This window comes from Lathyrus oleraceus, chromosome 3 (genome assembly GCF_024323335.1).
Source record: "Lathyrus oleraceus cultivar Zhongwan6 chromosome 3, CAAS_Psat_ZW6_1.0, whole genome shotgun sequence".
NCBI classification, from domain to species: domain Eukaryota; kingdom Viridiplantae; phylum Streptophyta; class Magnoliopsida; order Fabales; family Fabaceae; genus Lathyrus; species Lathyrus oleraceus.
The window spans coordinates 120754869-120775328 of record NC_066581.1 but is presented as its reverse complement, the minus strand read 5'-3'; the positions used below and the strand labels follow the sequence as shown (position 1 = coordinate 120775328).

Sequence of the window (20460 nt, the reverse complement as noted above, 5' to 3'; positions counted from 1 at the left end):
TAATACTAAAAGGATGAAACCTAACGAGTTAAATCCAACTTACCTTTGGCATTGTCGATTAGGCCACATAAATGAGAAACACATTTCCAAACTCCATAAAGATGGACTCTTGGACTCGTTTGATTATGAATCATATGAGACATGCAGATCTTGTTTAATTGGAAAGATGACAAAGTCTCCATTCACAGGAAAAGGTGAAAGAGCGAATGATCTTTTGGGCCTCATACACACTGATGTATGTGGACCACTGAACATACCAGCCAGAGCAGGTTTTCAGTACTTCATCATATTCACTGATGATTTCAGTAGATATGGTTATGTGTATTTAATGAAACACAAATCAAAGTCCTTTGAAAAGTTCAAGGAATTCAAGAATGAAGTACAAAACCAACTAGGTAAGAATATTAAAACTCTTCGATCAGATCGAGGTGGTGAGTATTTAAGCTTAGAGTTTGATAACCATCTGAAAGAGTGTGGGATCCTATCCCAACTTACTCCTCCTGGAACACCCAAGTGGAATGGTGTATCTGAGAGAAGAAATTGAACCCTGTTAGACATGGTCCGATCCATGATGAGTCACGGCGATCTTCCAAACTCCTTTTGGGGACATGCATTATTGACAGCAGCTTACACACTTAATAGTGTTTCATCCAAAAAGGTTGAGAAGATACCATATGAGATATGGAGTGGTAAGAAACCACATATGTCTTACATGAAGATTTGGGGTTGCGAAGTTAATGTGAAACGACAAATTTCAACTAAGCTTGAGCCCAAATCTGACAAATGCTTATTTCTGGGGTATCCTAAAGAAACAAGAGGGTATTACTTCTACAATCCTTATGAGGGCAAAGTGTTTGTCGCTCGAACTGGAGTTTTCCTAGAAAAAGATTTCATTTCCAAAGGAATTAGTGAGAGGAAAGTAGAGCTTGAAGAAATTCAAGAATCACAAAGCATTGATACACCTATGGAGGAATTAGAGCAGGAAACACAAGTAGTTATGGAAGAGCAACCTACTCAAGTAGAACAAGACCAACGTAGGTCAGGCAGGATACGTCACCTACCTGAGAGATATGGATATCTCATGACTGATCAAGGTGATGTATTACTCATGGATCAAGATGAGCCTGTGACCTACCAAGAGGCCATAACTGGTCCCGAGTCTGAGAAGTGGCTAGAAGCCATGAAATCTGAAATGGATTCCATGTACACAAACCAAGTTTGGACCTTGGTAGAGCCTCTTCTAGGAGTTAACCCTATAGGATGCAAGTGGGTCTTCAAGAAGAAGACTGACATGGATGGTAAGATACATACCTATAAGGCAAGACTGGTCACAAAAGGATATAAACAAATTCATGGGGTTGACTATGATGAAACCTTTTCACCAGTTGCAATGCTTAAATCTGTTCGGATTTTACTTGCTATCGTTGTATATCATGATTATGAAATATGGCAGATGGATGTCAAAATTGCTTTCCTTAATGGGAATCTTCTTGAGGATGTGTACATGACACAACCTGAAGGATTTGACATACCAGAAGAAGTGCAAAAGATATGTAAGTTATAAAGATCAATCTATGGATTGAAGCAAGCTTCCAGAAGTTGGAATCTTCGTTTTGATGAAATAGTAAAACAATATGGATTCATCAAGAACGAAGATGAGCCTTGTGTCTACAAGAAGTTTAGTGGGAGCATGATCGTTTTCCTGGTATTATATGTAGATGACATATTACTAATTGGAAACGATATCCGTACCCTACAACAAGTAAAGTCTTGGTTGGGGAAATGCTTTTCTATGAAGGACCTAGGTGAAACAACCTATACATTAGGAATCAGAATCTATAGAGATAGATCACAAAAGCTGCTTGGCCTAAGTCAGAGTACATACATAGACAAATTGCTGAGACGCTTTAATATGCATGATTCCAAGAAAGGATTCATACCTATGCAACATGGCTTGTGTATATCAAAAACACAATCCCCTTCAACTAAGGAAGAAAGGGATCGCATGAATAAGATTCCATATGCATCTGCAATAGGATCTATCATGTATGCCATGTTATGTACCCGACCAGATGTCTCATATGCTTTGAGTGCAACAAGTAGGTACCAATCTGATCCTGGTGATGCTCATTGGGTAGTTGTCAAGAATATCCTTAAGTATTTGAGAAGGACTAAGGACTCATTCTTGATATATGGAGGTCAGGAAGAGCTGGCTGTAATTGGATACACTGATGCTAGCTTCCAGACAGATAAGGATGACTTTAGATCGCAATCTGGTTATGTGTTTTGCTTAAACGACGACACTGTGAGCTGGAAAAGTTCAAAGCAAGATACAGTTGTTGATTCTACAATCGATGCCGAGTATATTGCTGCTTCAAGTGCAACAAAGGAAGCTGTTTGGATCAAAAAGTTCATTAGTGAACTTGGCATAGTTCCTAGCATTGTGGATCCCATTGATCTCTATTGTGACAACAATGGTGCTATCGCACAAGCTAAGGAGCCTAAATCTCACCAATGATCCAAACACATACTTAGGCGTTATCACCTCGTTCGAGAGATAATAGATAGAGAAGATGTGAAAATATGCAGAGTACCTACACTTGACAATATCGCTGACCCACTGACAAAGCCTCTTGCACAGTAGAAGCATGATGGCCATACTAGATCTATGGGCATTAGGGGTATGCCTGATTGGCTCTAGTGCTAGTGGGAGATTGTTGGTGTAAGCCCTAGAGGCCAATACTTTTGGTACTTGTATCTAATTATGTATTAATTATAAAAGGCTTTTTATTTATTATGTTTGTTTAATAAAGTCCCTATGATAGCTAGTCCGTTTAATGTATCAAGTATGACTTAATCATGAGATCGCATTAAACATAAGGACATTATTCTTAAAGTATCTGTAGTCGAGCTTTATCGTGAAGTGGGATAACATTAAAGCATTAAGACTATTATGTATATATACTGATGATCACATCTCATGGATCATGGATAAGGAGTTATCAAGTCTTAAACATAGGTATGAATATTAAGAGTAATATTTATACTTGATTGACCCGCTATGAGAATACTATATAGAATGTTATGCAAAGTGTCATAAGTTATTTTCATGGTGATAATGGTGTATACCACCATTCGACCTGAAACCACTATGGACCCTAGATGTAGAGTCGAGTGCTTTATTGCTGATCAAACATTGTCCGTAACTAGATGACCATAAAGATAGTTGATGGGTACTCCACGAAGCATGCTAAGGGACATGAGTGACCATCACGGATCATGCCCATTCGCAAGGATCACTAAAGGAGAAATTTTTAATTTCTGTTGCGTTTTGGATTGCCACTTCTCCTTCACATTTATCATTAGAATATCTTTGTCTACTTAGCACATCTTCCTAACCAATTTGACATTTTTCATATTTTTTTATCACTTGGTTTAGTTCAATAACCTTGGATTCATGTTCTCGACATTTATTACATGTAGAATTTTTTTCACCTTTTCTAATTCCACATTAGTCTCATTAGCCTTGCTTTCTAGAGGTAAAATTAATTTCTTTTTCTTTGAACATTTTCTAGAATGATTCAAACATTCCTCATGTAATTTATTAAAAGAATTTTGTAATTTATCATACAAAGGTATATCATTAATTTCATAATTACTAACCTTATTTTCTTCATCATCAGAATGGTGTGAAGCCATTAATGCCATGTTTGCTTCCTCTTCATCCGAAGATGAACTTATCTCATTGTCATTCCATGCCACATATTCTTTCTTTGGTCGTTTTCCATTATTGCTTTTGACTTTATTCTTCTTTTGAAGTTTAGGGCATTCAATTTTGACATGTCCTATTTTTTCATATTCAAAAGATGTAATCTCCTTTTTTGGTGCTTCTTTCTGACTGATTTCCTTTGTCCTTTCCGTCATTAAGAACTTTTCGGATTTCTTGATTAGAGCATCATCTTCATCACTAGTGGATTGAGATTCATCCTCTTGATTATTGTCATCGTCTTTGAATATGGTTTTTAAGGCAAAACATTTGGGTTTATTTTTTGGATTTTCATGTTTTTCGAGCCTTTCAAGTTCTATATCATGTTCTTGAAGTTTATCGAACAATATGGCCGAAGATATTTTGGAGAGACTTTTCTTTTCCTATATAGTCGTTACCTTTAATTGCCACGCCATTGTAATTGATCTAAGGACTTTAAGATTAAAATCATCATTTGTAAATATTTTTCTAAGAGCCATCAAATGATTTGTTAAGTGTGATAATCTCTTTTGTAAATCAATAATTGATTCACTGGGCTGAATTCTAAATAATTCATATTCTTGTGATAAAGTGTTTAGTTTGGATCTTTTTAACTCTACCGTGCCTTCATGTGTTACTTATAATGTGTCCCAAATCTCTTTTTGTTCTATAATTTGAAACACGAAAGAATTCATCCATATCTAGTGTAGATGCAATAATGCTTTTTGAAAGAATTCATCCATATCTAATGTAGATACAAGAATATTTTTTTGCCTTTTTATCATATAACACTTTCTTCTTGTCTTCATTGTTCCAAGAACCTTTCACCTTTACTTGTTCTATATTTGTTTATGATCGTTGTAGAAACATATGAACCATTTTCATTAGCTTCCCATATTTCTTCTCCTCGTGCTTCTAGATGCATTTGCATGCGAATTTTCTAGAAGTCATGATATTCACCAACAAAACATGGATGTTTGTTATTGTTGGCACCATCTGTCAAAATAGGATTCGTGGAAGCCATAATCTCCTAATCGATGAGCAAGTTCCCTTAACCTGCTTTGATGCCAAATGTAAGTATAGAGTGCAACCTAATAGGGGGAGAGAATTATTTTAAAGATTTTTCAGCTTATTTTGCTGGTATCATGGTTCTTTTATTTTTTCGGAAAGTCATGGTGAATAACAAATGAACAAAAATGCAGGAAAAATAAAGTGCAATAAAAAACAAGTGACATAAAGATGTATACTAGCTCCCCTTTCTAATAAAGGGTATGTCTAGTCCATCCACATCTCATGAAGGATTTCACCATGTTAGAAACTCTTACAGCCTCACCTAAAGGTTTTCTTCAATTCTATAACACAATTAAGAAAGCACATCATTTTCTGATATTACAACACACAGAGAAAAACCCTACTTTCTCCTAACTTTTCTTGTTTCCACAAACTTGACAAATAAGGTACAAATACATTGGTATAGATACTTGAGTACTGATAAATATTGAGTACAGATGAATTTTGATAAAATTCAAACTTAGTCTTCTCTTTCAATATAACAATTCAAAATAATAAACTTTAAGTGCTCGAGAAACTTTATTCTGATGAATGAAAATTATGCAGTAACGTTTTTAATAGTTTTTGCAAATGCGTAGGTGAATTGTTAGAATTTTTTGGATGAAAGAGGTGTTTTAAAATATGAAAAATCCGGCTATTTATATATCACAAGATACCTCTAGAAATAATGACAATGTTTGAGAAAATGATCATCCAAATTTGTAATAATTTGGAAAAAGTATCATGATCATATTGAATGAAGAAATATGCAACATTTCAGAATTTTTCAAGATGTTTCAGATGTCAACCGATTGTACATATGAGTCAATCCCGTGAATCAATTGTAACGTTCTAAAATAATGAAAAAATGAACTAGATCAATCGATTGAGAGGAATAGTCAGTCGATTGACTTAGACTAAAAATGAAACACTAAATCGATTGTTGTAAAGATTCAATCAATTAATGTTATTGTTTTTTCCATTTTTGTTTCATTTTATAAAGATCATATCAATCGATCAAGTGCGGGGAGAAATCGATTGATCTTCTTAAGATTTTCATTTTATAAAAATCATATTAATCGATTAAGTATGATAGAAATCGATTAATCTCCTTAATATAAATAATATATATTTATTTCAATTGTAAAAATGCTAAATTTCGAACTTAAAATAGCATTAAGCAACTTTCGTTAGACATGTCCCTGGACAAAATCTAAAAATTTCAGCACTTTTATGAAATTTAAGTATGAATGTTATAGAATATACCTTTTTAATGTAAAATAGTTGACATTCACCAAAAACTTAATTGAAATTTTACAACACTCTTATAGACTAGTCTATATGGGCTATTTCAGTTAGGCCCAATATGAAAACACACCAAACAGTGACATTTTCGTGCTTTTACAACAAAGGGAAGGACATTTATGTAATATTCCGAGTATATAGATAACCAGAGGCAGATTTTAGTGATTTTAGATATTAGGGTTTAGAGAAACCACCAGCGTAGAAGCAGCCACCAGCGGAGAAGCAACAATGGTTCTCAAGTAAGCATTCTTTTCATCTCAATTTTCTTCGATCAATGCCTGTGTAGATCATATATGAGATCTGATAACAATACGTGCTGAAAATTCCTTCCTTGGATTTGCTTTTTGCTTATTTTGTTGCTGTACGATTTAGTTAATGATTTGAGATTAAGTGTTATTGTGATACAATCAGTGTTTCACGAATTGTGTGAATCTGAAATTCGTGAATCTTTATCAGAAATGTTATTATGTGATTGTTGTTGGCTTCGAGTATTTTAAATTTTAACTGGTATTAACTATTCATGTTCTTAAGTTTGATTATAAAATGATATTGTATTGAATAATTCAAGTATACATTTTTTTGTCAAATTTATTGGTTATTGTGTTCCATTTTTTGGGTTTGTTGATGCTCTCTAAATTTTAGACGTATTTTGAACTGCTTTGTTTTGTAATTTCGTTTTTAAATAGCAGTAGTGGCTTTTAACTCACAGATGATAGTGTTATTATTAGGGTTTTAAAAAAAGGTCCGCGGCCGCGACAAAACAGTTTTGGCAGATACCTATACCTTTATCACTGTTTTCTATATTAAAGAATAAATTGTGGTTAATTCACACCGCGACGACCACAATAAGCGACACCGTAACGACCGAAATCTACGCGATTGCGACTGTGTTTTAAAACCCTGGTTATTGTTTTAAAATAGGTTTTTAGAATTTCATCAAACATCTCATGTCAATGCATTATGGATTATTTAGTGTTGTGTTTTTGATTTATTGCCTCTAGTAATTAATAATTGATATTTCCATATCAGGACTGAACTCTGCCGATTCAGTGGTGCAAAGATCTACCCAGGAAGAGGCATCAGATTTATTCGCAGCGATTCTCAGGTGATATAAAGTTGACTCAATTTCAATTTTGGGTCGATGCATCTCTTTATCTAAATTTTACTGCCAGTGTTTAACTGATACAAGGATTTTTATTTTACAGGTGTTCCTATTTGTGAACTCAAAATGTAAGAGGTATTTCCACAACCGTTTGAAGCCTTCAAAGCTCACATGGACTGCCATGTATAGAAAGCAACACAAGAAGGTGATTGTTTAACACAAACTGATATGTTTGTAATATAGATTGAACAAAAACAATGTAAAAAATTAAGCTACTCAACAAGTTGAAATCAAAAGTTCCAGCTATGAGTCTATTTACAATGTGAAGTTGGCGTAGTTATTTATGTTGAATTTGGCCTGATTTTACTATTTACCAAGTTTATCGCACAAGCTGTTATAAAAGCTTGTCAAGAAATTGCCCAACTTATTGCATGCATGTGATTTGATCTCATGAATGTGATGTGCAGGACATTGCTCAAGAAGCTGTAAAGAAGAGACGTCGTGCTACCAAGAAGCCATACTCTAGGTCAATTGTTGGTGCTACCCTGGAAGTCATTCAGAAGAAAAGAGCCGAGAAGCCTGAAGTTCGAGATGCAGCTAGGGAGGCTGCTCTGCGGTGTGTTTCTTGTTTGATTTCTACTTACTGTTTTAGAATTCTTTTAGGAGACTTGTTTATCTTATCCCTGTTTTTCAGTCTCATTTTCATTTCTCTTTGCCCTTGTTTTTCTCTTTTAATTATGACTGGCACATCTAATTAACCGAGTCCATCCTGCAGTGAAATCAAAGAGAGGATTAAGAAAACAAAGGATGAGAAGAAAGCCAAGAAAGCAGAAGTAGCATCTAAGGCACAAAAGTCAGGCAAAGGCAATGTTCAGAAAGGAGGTTTGCCCAAGGGTCCTAAATTGGGCGGCGGCGGCGGTAAACGTTAAGTAGTTGCAATTTTGGCTGTAATTTGAATACACTTGTTTTTAAACTTCTATATTTATATTTTATTTGCTCGATTAGCTGACCTTATTATCACTCGTGTTTGGAGCTTCAGACACTACCTTATTGCTGAATGCATTTTACTAGCAATTCTATATTTTGTCTGCTAATAATTTGCATTGTTTAAATGGTTGTCTGTCTCGAGTCTCATAGCTCAAACATGCTTTTTATTCTAATGTTGCAAATTAGTATTGTCTATTTCTTTTGCTTTGTCAAATTGCACAAACCTCTCCTGATGTGTGTTAAACCTCTCCCCCACCAACATCTGCTAAAATCTGAAGTAGTTTTTCCTTCACTTCTCTGTGTGTTTGTATTAAGTGTTACATTCGTACTTTGTATTCTAAATAGGGTTAGATTTGTAGATGAACCATTTATGCAATCATTATGTAGCCATTTGTAACTCTGGGCAAGACATTCTAATCTTCATGCTGAAGCAAATGATCTTCGTCAAGAATGTGTCACCAAAATTATTGTGAAAAGAAAATTAATTAGGATTACATGCTGATAAAAACTAGGAGTAATTTGGGTGATATTAGCCTTTTATGCAGATTCTAGAATTTTGATGTTCTTGTTGGGGGCATCTTCGTTTATTCTAGAATTTTGATGTTCTTGTTGGCAACAACAAATAAATTAATTGGTTCTAGATTTGGAAGTTGTTGGTAACAATGTCCCATTTTTTTCAATTATTTTTTTCACTCAAGTTCTTGTATAGTTGGAAATCAAATTTTGATATAAACAAAACAAATTTTTATAAAAATTTCAAATTTGATTTAAATAATAATTTTTAAATGTTATTTTAGTTATATCATCTTTTATTGAAATTTTTTTTGACTATTAAGTATGATTTTGATAATGGTTTGATTTTGTATGTAATAAGATATCAAAATTAATAGTTCAATTAAAAAAACTAAAATTAAAAAAATTGTAATATTTTTAAAATTATTTTTATAAAAATTAATTTTGAAAATACATTCTTTTAAAATTTTAAACTAAAATAAATAAGCCATTACTGTCTCTAATTCTTCAATCTCTTAGCACCGTAAACATATCTCCGAACATACTAAGCAAATTAAATAGAGAACTTACTTTGATTTCAAGTTCCATCTTGTCACTTTCTGTGTCTCAGACATGACATGAGGCTATGAGGGCACTTTTTGGTGTTAAAAGCTTTGGAAAAATGCTCTTTCTATTTTTGGTGGTCCTACTCCTTAGATATTTGAAAATGCTTTTAAAATTGCATTCAAAATATATTAAAATGCATTTTTAGGAGATTCACATTAGATTTAAATAAATATGATCTAGAGATGCATCTTTTATGCTATTTAGGTGTATTCGGAGATGCATCTCTGAAATATTTCATACACTCATTTATATGGATTTGTTATTCACGCAACCAACTAAAATAACAAGTATGTGATATTTTTAAAGATGCGTCCCTGGAATGCCCAACCTGATTTGATAAAACACCATCTTGCATGAGCTTCTTCTTCATGCTAAAAAAGAAACTCTATTCCAAAATCCTTAAAAAAAATTCTCTCATTCTCGATAAAATTTTCAACACAAAAACATCATTCATGTATTTTTATCACTTTAAATGAAGCAAAATAAGCTGGAGTTGCAGGTGAAAATCATTAATTTCATCTTTCATTCCTTGCATTAATCTTGAATATGTGTTGAAATATGCACGTTGAATCTGGATATGCATCTCCGAATGAAGTTAGGTGTTGTTCGGATGTGCATCTCTGGATTGTCCTGTTAGTATGATTTTAACACTATTTTTATGTTATTGGTGGTAATATGTATGGTGTACTCATATATATTTCCCAAAACTTTTGTGAGTGTTGATGGTAAATCGGTCGAAGTGAAACATGATGTTAAACCTGGATGAAGTGAATGATGATGTTCAACTTGATGAAGCAAATTATGATGTTAAATCGGGTGTTCGACAGGTTGTTGTCGAGGTAGATGTTCGTGCACAATTTACAAATAAAGAAGTGTTTATTGTTCGTGGCATATGCTACAATGAGTCCGTAGGGAGGTCGAAAAATTGGGGATTGACGTTGTAATTGGAAGGTTCGACAATGTTTCAAATAGAAGGCAACTGTTTGTAACGATGATATGCGAAAGAGGTGGCATGTGTAACACCCGTGGCCGGAGAGGACATATAGTGGTTACATGTTAGACCCGAGGGCGAGGGAGTGGTTGTCGGTGCACGAGACATGACAATGAGACGCTCCTAGCAGCTCTAGGGAAAAATTGAATTCACATCAAAATGAGAGGGATCTTGAGGTTGTGCAGGTATGGGGCTGCATGGTTGAAGGAAGGCTTATAAAGATTAATTGGTATTACCTATACGAATAAAATGCATCTTCTTTTCGATAGCCTAACAAATAAGAATTACATAATTAAGCGTGCTTAACTTGGAGTAGTATTTGGATGAGTGACCTTTTGGGAAGTTTCCCGGAAAACATGTGAGTGAGGAAAAAACATGCTAAAAAGATTAAGAAGTTGAAATGAGATGACACTTAATCGAGGAAATGTGAGTGTCCGTTTAAATTGCGCAAATACCATATGGCGAATGAGACATGAAAATTTAATGTGATTTCCGGTATACATAATCATGTATTGCATGACAAGCTTGTCGGTCATCCCATTGTATGCCGTCTTGTGCAAGAGGATAGTAAACTTGTTTTGGACATGACATTAAACATGGTGGCGCCGACAAACATACTCCCATCTTTTAAATAGAAAATTCCTCTAAATGTTTCAAATATCAAACAAATATACAACATGCGTGCTCAAGACAACAAGGTCATAAAAGGACCAAAATCTAAGATGTAACAACTCTTGAAGCCTTTGGATGATGACATCTATGTTTCGAGGTAAATATTTTGTTAGGATAAGGTCACTGTTTGAGATATATTTTAGAGTCATCCCGATTTTGTCAAGTTGTTCAACACCTTTCCCTCCGTGCTCATAATTGACTCAACATATAAAACAAACACATATAAACTTCAACTCCTGGAAGTTATTGGTGTTACTTCTACTAATATGACTTATTCAGTCGGTTTTGCATTATTGGAATCTGAAAAAAGAGGACAATGTTACATGGACTTTGGAAATATGCAAGATTATGTTGAAGGACCAATAAAATATGCCTCTAATCATAATCACTGATCGTGACACCGCATTGATAAATTAGGTCGCAACGATGTTTCCTACTTCATCTGCATTACTTTGTAAGTATCACATAATCAAACATGAAGATGGAAAACTTGTCAAACCTAGTGTGGTGGTGGAAAATATAATGGATGCATAAAATTCTATAATAAATTCTTCCACGAAAGAATTATGTCGACTTTGTTCTAAATTTTAGGAGTGTGTGTGCGCGATATATCCAGATTTTCTTTAATATGTTGAGGGAATTATTTTGGATCAGTTAAAAGAGAAGATTGTTTGTGCATGGACCTATCAGGTTCGACACTTTGACAATACAACAACTAACATAGTTGAATCTGCATATGCTAGACTGAAGAATTGATTGGGAAATAATAAAGGTGATTTTTGTCAAGATTGGGATGTCGTGGACCAAATGCCCAGAAACCAACATAGTGAGATACATACATCTTTTGGTTGGAGAATTATTGTGCTAGAAAATTGTTTCAAAGACGATATTCTTTATTCTCAGTTAGTTGGAAATATATCTCAGGCGACTTTGAATTTTATGTTTCACGAAGCCAAGCGAGCGATAAAACAAGTTCAGATAGCTCAAAGTGTGGATGTACACTTATGGATACTTACAGTCTTCCATGTGCTTGTTTAATTTCAAAGAGACTAAAGCTTGAAAAACCAATTCGTATGGGTGAAGTTTGCACTCACTGGACAAGACTCCATTTTGATGATGATGGTGTGACAAAGGATGATAAATCAAACATATCTATCATGACAGAATGGAAAGTGAAGACAACTGTGGTTTTCGAGCTGTTTCAGATTTATTCGGTAAAGAAGAGGAGGACCACCAATTTATCTGTTGTCATCTTATACAAGAGATGACGATGCATAAGGAATCATACACAAAGCTATATGGGAACAAATTAAATTATGATACAATTCTCAATGCTTTTGTTCCTTGTCTTAGTGGCTCGACTCCGTTTGATAAATGGACGCACTTTCCAAAAATGAGACATCACATAGCAAGTGCTTATGATAGGGTGTGCATTGATTTAACATGATATGATTTTTATAAAACATTTTTTCCACTTTGGAATAAGCCACCTCAAAATCTATCCGAACGCATCACGTGTATCCGCTGGCTATCAGAAAATAATATTTTGTTCAAGTTTATTTGAAACCAGTATGTCCTATACCAAAGACATCACTGGAGTGGACGACACATTTTCTTGAAAGGATGGAAGAGTTCACCAAGTTGAGCGACATTGAATGAGAAACAAATAAGGAATGGTTGAAGAATGAGCCACCAATAGATTTAGGTAGTGACATTTATTTTGATGCGTTTTAGTTGTTAAAATAACAATGTAACACATTTTTTTGTAAGTAACACATTACATAATGTTATAAAATCAAGTGATATTTTTTGGACAATTTTTGTTTTTGAAATTCTGCTCTGCATGGATTAATTATGCTATATATAATTAATTGGTTTTGTTTTGTATAATTTTGGTTGATTCTAGAAATGCATCTCTAGACACACCTTCTAATTATTAAAAAAAACAACAAAACATGGGATAATCAAGAGATGCATCTTCGGATAAACTTATATTTTTGAAAAAAAAGGCGGATCCAGATATGTATCTTCCAAGTCTTGCACGCAGATATGATTATGTTTGTAAGATCCTTATTCCTCAACAACTTCTATAAATAAGGCCTATCATTCTATTTTCTTTACACAAATCAGAATGACTACATATCCTCATCTTGCATTTGTGTATTTCATCTATATAATGCTTATTTTATGTTATGAATGTTATCTTTATTTTGTTAAATTACATGTTGTTGGTATCTGTTAGTGGTCTGCAAACATTCCAAAAATGTAACTACATAAGTATCTCGAAGATGCATATCCGAAATAAAAAAAAACCCAATATATAGTGCCTCAATCAGAATGACCTACGTTGAGTGTGCATTAAATGCGTATGAAGATGCATCCCTGAAAACTAAGGGGCATTTCAGAATTTTTGCGGGACCTAAGAAATTAATAAGGTGCACTGCAAAATTTCCAAATATTAGATTAATGTGTCCTAAGTTTAAAATCCTTACTATGAGGCCTACTATTCTCGTGGCGACGCAAAATATACAAAATTTAAAATTCCTAGAATTAATACAACTTTTGTGAAATTTAAATTTAAATTTTATAGAATTTTTTTTAGAGGGAAAGTTCTTTTCATCATTGAGAAAAACTCTAATTTAATTTTATAGAAATAAAAGTAACTTTTAGTCCTTGAGAAAAATATATCTAGACAACTTACTACATTTCTATTGAAAATAAATAAATAATAAAGTAATAATAATAATTAATTATTAATTATACAAGTCATATATATATATATATATATATATATATATATATATATATATATATATATATATATATATATATATATATATATATATATATATATATATATATGATATCAATCATATTTCAAATGTAAAATATAATAAAAAGAATGAGCATGCATATGCTATGTTAGTCGATAAGAGATGAGTATTCATAAACACTAAAGTATAAAAATAAGTTATTTATATTTTTGTTAACTTCTGCTCTTTTCTCAACTGATACTTTTAATTTCTTGAATATTTTTAAAAGGAAGAATTAATATGTTTGTGCATGATATATATATATATATATATATATATATATATATATATATATATATATATATATATATATATATATATATATATATATATATATATATATATATATATATATATATATATATATATATATATATATATATATATATATATATATATATATATATATATATATATATATATATATATATATATATGACTTGTATACTGTTAGTATAGAATGTTTTACACCGTGGGTCATCACCATCACCCGTTTGTATTACTTTATAGATTTTTAAAATAAAAAATCAAACTTCTTTTAATATCCAACGTCTATAATTAAGTGATGGTGTAAAATCCTTTTATATTGACAGTGTATTTCAATTAATCTTATATATATATATATATATATATATATATATATATATATATATATATATATATATATATATATATATATATATATATATATATATATATATATAGTATGATCGATTAAAATTCTCATTATTCTAAAATAAACCATGTTGAAATTCACTCATATTTAAATCATACTCAATTAATTATATTTTAAATAAAAATTTAGTTATTTTTAATTTTATTTAATTAATTTATAAATTAAATATTTTAATTTAATAAATAACTAATATATATGCCCATATAATAATGATTAAATTATAACAATAAAATAATATTTCAATAAGAAATATTTTAACCGTTCCTTCTTTATATTTTGCTTGGTTGATGAAGAAAATAAATAAAATTTCAAGTAGATAAATGAGATAAAAAATAAGATAATAATGTAGTCATTTAGTAGGAGATAAAATGAATACTAAAAACTTTACGAATTTAAAATCACATAAAATGCTTCAGTTATTTATCTGGCATATTTATCAGTAAATTATTAAAGTAATATTTGTAATATTTTAAATTGAAATTTGTTGTATTTTTTACAGATTTTAAAAAAATATATATTTTTCTTAATTTTAATGAACTTTTTATATTTTATTATATCTAATTTGTATTTAAGGATATTTGTCAGTTATAAATGCACACTTTTTTAACTAAAAAAATGCACAATTTTTTATATTATCATTTTTTATTTTTCACATTTTATAATATAAACTATTAAGTAACCACTTCATTTTATATTCACTTTGTCTCTTTTCTTTTCTCCATGTTTCAATCATCAACCAAACAACATGTAAATAAATGTAAAGAAGCATGATTAGGTTGTTCCATTTTAAAAAAAAGAAGAGTTAAATACAATTTTTTAAGTGTGACTTTAATTATTTTTAATAAAAATAAAATAAGTGCATAATTTTGCCCTTCACATGTATAATTTTCCTTTATTTTTTCTTCATAAGTAATATTTAAGTACACTTATCCTATCTAATAATAAATTGTATTCATATTCAAATTTTTTTCTTATTGATTAAAGTTTTCATTTTCAGAGACCAAATGGAATCTTCACTTGTTTTAATATAGAAAATTGACATTTTTTTAAAACTGAATTTTAATTTACAATGTTATTTAAACTAAAAAATTTGAAAATGTTTTTCTTATAAAAATAAATTTTAATCGAAAAATTTTCGGTATAAAAGATCCTAACACTTATAGCATATATCTTTTTAAATATATGTATTTTTTTTAAAATCAATAATTTATAAATTTAAAAAATATAACTTTTCTTACAAAGAAAAGTTTTCTTTTGAGTTATCTACAAATAAAACATATCATTTGCGTTATCTAAAAATAAAACATAACATTTTGTAGAGTATATATGCCCAAATATATTTTATTAAGCATATTGAATATCGTGTGGGTGGGGGTATAGTATTTAAAAAAATATCATTCAAATACACCCCCTATAGATGGGTTATTTCAGCATGGCCCAATAGGAAAACAGATCGGAGCAGAAGCGCATTTACGTGAATTTGTGCTTACAACAAATCATATAGAGGTGCATTTCGGGAGTTAGGGTTTTCCTCAGCCGCCGTAGCCGCCACAACCACCAGCAGCACCACCACCACCACCAACGAAGCAATGGTTCTCAAGTATGTATTCACGCCGGCTCCTTCGATCATCTCTAGTATTTTCATCAACGATTCTAAATTCTGCATCCGTTAACTCGTTTTTTCTGTTAAAATCTATATTGCATGTGTTGATTATTCATCTTATTCACAGTAATCTGGAATCATTTACACTGTTTTAACTTGTGGATTTGTTTTGGCTTATTTAGTTTCCCTAGGGTTTATGTTATAAAGCGAGATCTAGTATGATTGAATCCAAAATTCTAACGTCTTTTATCAAAAAATTGTTTGGTATTCATTATTCTGAATGTCCTAGAATGTGATTACAATTAGTTCTGAAATGACCTTATATTCAACAATTTATAGTTTACCTGAAATTATTAGCAAGATATAGGTTACTGTTTTTGATTTAATTTGTTGGTTACTTGAGATGAGGACTTACAAATACAATTTCTATTTATGGGGATTGAGTTGCTCTTAAACTATGTAGCAGATACACCTCTGAAAAACGGCATGCCCACCGACACTTGTGATTACATTTAATTTATTCATTTTTTGAAATTATTACTAGTGTTGTTGTGTAAGTGTTGGGGTTGTGTTTGGGGTGTCCGTGATTGTTAGAAATTATGGCAAATTAGATTGTTAGAAATTTGTCAGTCATGATTTTGATTAATTCTGGACCATTCCATGTCATTGTATTTTCATTGAATTAGTGGCTGTGTTTTTTATTTAATGCTCCAAGTGTACTAATTAGTAGTTGATTTTGCCATATCAGGACTGAACTCTGCCGATTCAGTGGCGCAAAGATCTACCCAGGAAGAGGCATCAGATTTATTCGTAGTGACTCACAGGTGATATATTTTTTACTAGTGTTGAGTTTTGGGTTTATTCATTTATTTATTGAAATATATGTGTTGTGTTTGATAAAATTTGTTTAATTTTATTTTTCTGATAGAAGAGTTTCTTTGTTGATTTTACAGGTTTTTCTATTTGTGAACTCGAAATGTAAGAGGTATTTCCACAACCGTTTGAAGCCTTCAAAGCTCACATGGACTGCCATGTACAGAAAGCAACACAAGAAGGTCATTGTTTCACTTTTTATTGATATACTTGTAATATAAATTGAACAAAAACAATCTGAACATGTGGAAATAAAATTTTAATCAACGAACATAGTTACAATGTGAAGATTTTGTAGTTACTTGTGTTGAGTTTAACATGAGTTTACCATGCACCAAGTTATTATCGAAATTTTAGATCATCAGCATGTACTGTAGTTCCATAACTTGTTGCATGCATCTTATTTAATTTTATGAATGTGATGTGCAGGACATTGCCCAAGAAGCTGTGAAGAAGAGACGCCGTGCTACCAAGAAGCCATACTCTAGGTCCATTGTAGGTGCCACTTTGGAAGTCATTCAGAAGAAAAGAGCTGAGAAGCCTGAAGTTCGAGATGCCGCCAGGGAAGCTGCTCTGCGGTGTGTTTCTTATATATGCACCTTACTGTTTGAAAGCTTTCATTCTATTCTTACAGACATCTGTTTTCTAACACGTTTCACATGTTTTTCTTTACGCTCTTTTTATGAAATGTAGAGTTTTATTTTCATTTCTACCTGCTCTTGTTTTTCCTCTCACAAATATGGATTGTATATCTTATAATCTGAGCCCTACCTGTAGTGAAATCAAAGAGAGGATTAAGAAAACAAAGGATGAGAAGAAAGCCAAGAAAGCAGAAGTAGCATCTAAGGCACAAAAATCTGGCAAAGGCAATGTTCAGAAAGGTGGTTTGCCCAAGGGTCCTAAATTGGGCGGTGGCGGCGGTAAACGCTGATCAGTTCCAATTTTGGCTACAAATTAAATACTTTTTGGTTGAATCTTTTGTATCAATATTTTATTTGCTTGTTTAGCCTTTGTTGCCTAATTACCAGACTTATTTTGGAGCTTCAGACAGTAGTTGGTTACTGAATGCATTTTGCTAGTGGTTCTTTATTTTGTTGCACTAACGATTTTATAACGCATGTTGTTTTAATTGGGAGTTTGACTTTGAATATCAAATGCTCAAACATTAATTATATCGGAAGAGACTTAATTGCATCTTCTATGGACATGTTTACTTTGTATCTTTGTTCATCACTCCTTACATATAAGTTATTTGCCTGATTGTTAAATCACTTGCAAGAATGTGTTGCAAACTAGATTGGCTGATTAGTAATTTCTGGAATTGCTCCTTCCAATTTATTTTTGAATGTAAAATATTACCTTCTCTTTACAGGTAGTCATTTAAGAAAAGAGAATTTATTAAAATAAGATAAATATTTATTTATTGAATGCGGTGTGTTGTGATGATTCTTCTGTATTATTATTTTATTTTATATTTGTTTTATATATATATATATATATATATATATATATATATATATATATATATATATATATATATCTATATATATATATATATATATATAAAATTTTACAATTTGTTTGAATTGAATGCAACTCACCGTTGTTAAAGTAGCAATATTTAGGTTCACGTTATTTTCATCACAACCTGGTTATATTATTATGATTTATTTAGGGGAAGGTATAGGCATCTCTCCATACACTGTTCTGAACTTTATCCATTTAGATTAATAACTAGGCCTGGATACACGATTATGGATGTAATCCATGGTTGAAAAAATTAGGCTCAATTTACCCAAAATCATGTTCGGTATAATCGTTTAATGGTTAGTTCGGTTTAACGGTTTATATGGTGGTTAAGGCCAGTTTTGAATTCATAAATTTTTAAAATTTTGGGTTTTTTGTTTATTTATTATTATTTTTTATTTATTTATATTTATTTTTTAGAATTCATAATTTTTAAAAAATGAAAATTGTTCTCATTTTTATATTTTTAAGGAAATAGCTAAAATATATTTAAACAAACAAAAGGACATTTGTATTGATTTTTTTATCCATGTCATTAATTTAATAAAATGAAAATAAATAATTATTAAATAAATCACTAAACATTCATCCCTTTCATTTAAATATCATATTTTTTTGAAGACGCATCTTCGAACTCCGTTATCACACAAAGTAAGTGGAAATGGTTGAACTTTCCTCACTTTGCCAAAATTTAATTCGGAGATGCATCTCCATATGTGTTTTAGGATTTGTCCGCAATATATCTTCAGATTAACCCTTATTTTCAAATTCAAATATTTTTTTGGAAATGCATCTTTGAACGCGTTAACTCCATATATAACACGCATGGACAAACCCTCTTCTCCTTCTTCATTTTCTGAAACTTTCACAAACCCCCATTGAAGTTCGCGAACAACTTTCTTCTAGTCAATTTTTTAAGAAACAACAACACTTGTACTTCAATAGTACCAATCCTAACTCACTCCATACTACACTCAACATTTTTCATTATCAACACTTCTTTGAGTAAGTTTCTCATTATTATTTTTATTTTTGATTAATGTATTAGATAAAATATTTAGTTTTAAATGCATTAGGTAGTAGTCACATTCAAAATTGATAGCTGTTAGAGACATTCACTATGATTTAGTTGCAGTTTGGGTTGTTAGGGCAAGACTGATTTTTCGGACATTATTGCAAACACGAGCTTTTTCAGAGATACATCTCTGAATTGTATCCCTGCTGGTTTTCAGAGATGCATATCCGAAAATGTCCTGAATGCAAACTGATGTCTTTTTCTCGTATTTTTCAGGAAAATGGTTGCAAACAACGACATAATGAGACTCGGCCGTGAAAACTAGCACGCGTTAGTTCGATGTGAGATGGCTAGACTTTATAATGAGTAGGCCAAAGCTAGGAGGGGAACCGTCCCTAGCCCTCTTGACGAGGAAACATCGGCTTCTAGGAGCCGTCTGTCACATGGGTCCTCATTCCAGAGGCACGTCTCCTCTACTCATGTAGATTGAGAGGAAGCTTCTGCTGCACATGATGATGTCCCTCCACTTGCAGACCATTATCCATGAGGGTCCTCTGACACCTCCTTACTGATATACTATAGAGATCATGTTGCTGGGCATGCCTGAGCCGAAGAGGTATATTTGTTAACGATTGTTATTTATATGTTTTAAACAAATTTCATGCGATTAATACTTTTTTAATAGGAGTGTGAATGTTTGAAGTCTGTTAACCACATCAGAAAGATTTTGCAGCTTTATCAACTCGAGACTGAATGGTTCCAAATTTTCATCTGATACTCCGGTCTTGCCGACATGTGTTGCTCCAGGTACAAGACCATTTTTTATGGCATGTCAGGGGCTTTTGGTGAGAGATGGCATAAAGAAACGTCATCTTTCCACTTCCTCATTGGCGAGATGTTTATTACACTAGATGACGCCGCTTGCCTTCCACGCCTTTCCATCAGGGAGGAAGTTACTTGATCATTCCAGGATTAAACATGA

General features: G+C 31.9%; 2 protein-coding genes across 2 annotated transcripts; both read left to right on the top strand.

Moving 5' to 3' along the window:
• The first annotated feature begins 6178 nt into the window (after positions 1-6178).
• On the top strand, positions 6179-8283 carry LOC127125714 (60S ribosomal protein L24). The gene is made up of 5 exons (XM_051054512.1): positions 6179-6339; positions 7130-7205; positions 7306-7407; positions 7670-7818; positions 7978-8283. The coding sequence occupies exons 1-5, from the start codon at positions 6329-6331 to the stop codon at positions 8129-8131; spliced, it is 492 nt and encodes a 163-aa protein (XP_050910469.1). The 5' UTR covers positions 6179-6328; the 3' UTR covers positions 8132-8283.
• Positions 8284-15846: 7563 nt separating this feature from the next.
• LOC127125715 (60S ribosomal protein L24) lies at positions 15847-18025 on the top strand. Its single transcript, XM_051054513.1, has 5 exons — positions 15847-16060; positions 16812-16887; positions 17017-17118; positions 17366-17514; positions 17714-18025. The coding sequence occupies exons 1-5, from the start codon at positions 16050-16052 to the stop codon at positions 17865-17867; spliced, it is 492 nt and encodes a 163-aa protein (XP_050910470.1). The 5' UTR covers positions 15847-16049; the 3' UTR covers positions 17868-18025.
• The last annotated feature ends 2435 nt before the right edge of the window (positions 18026-20460 follow it).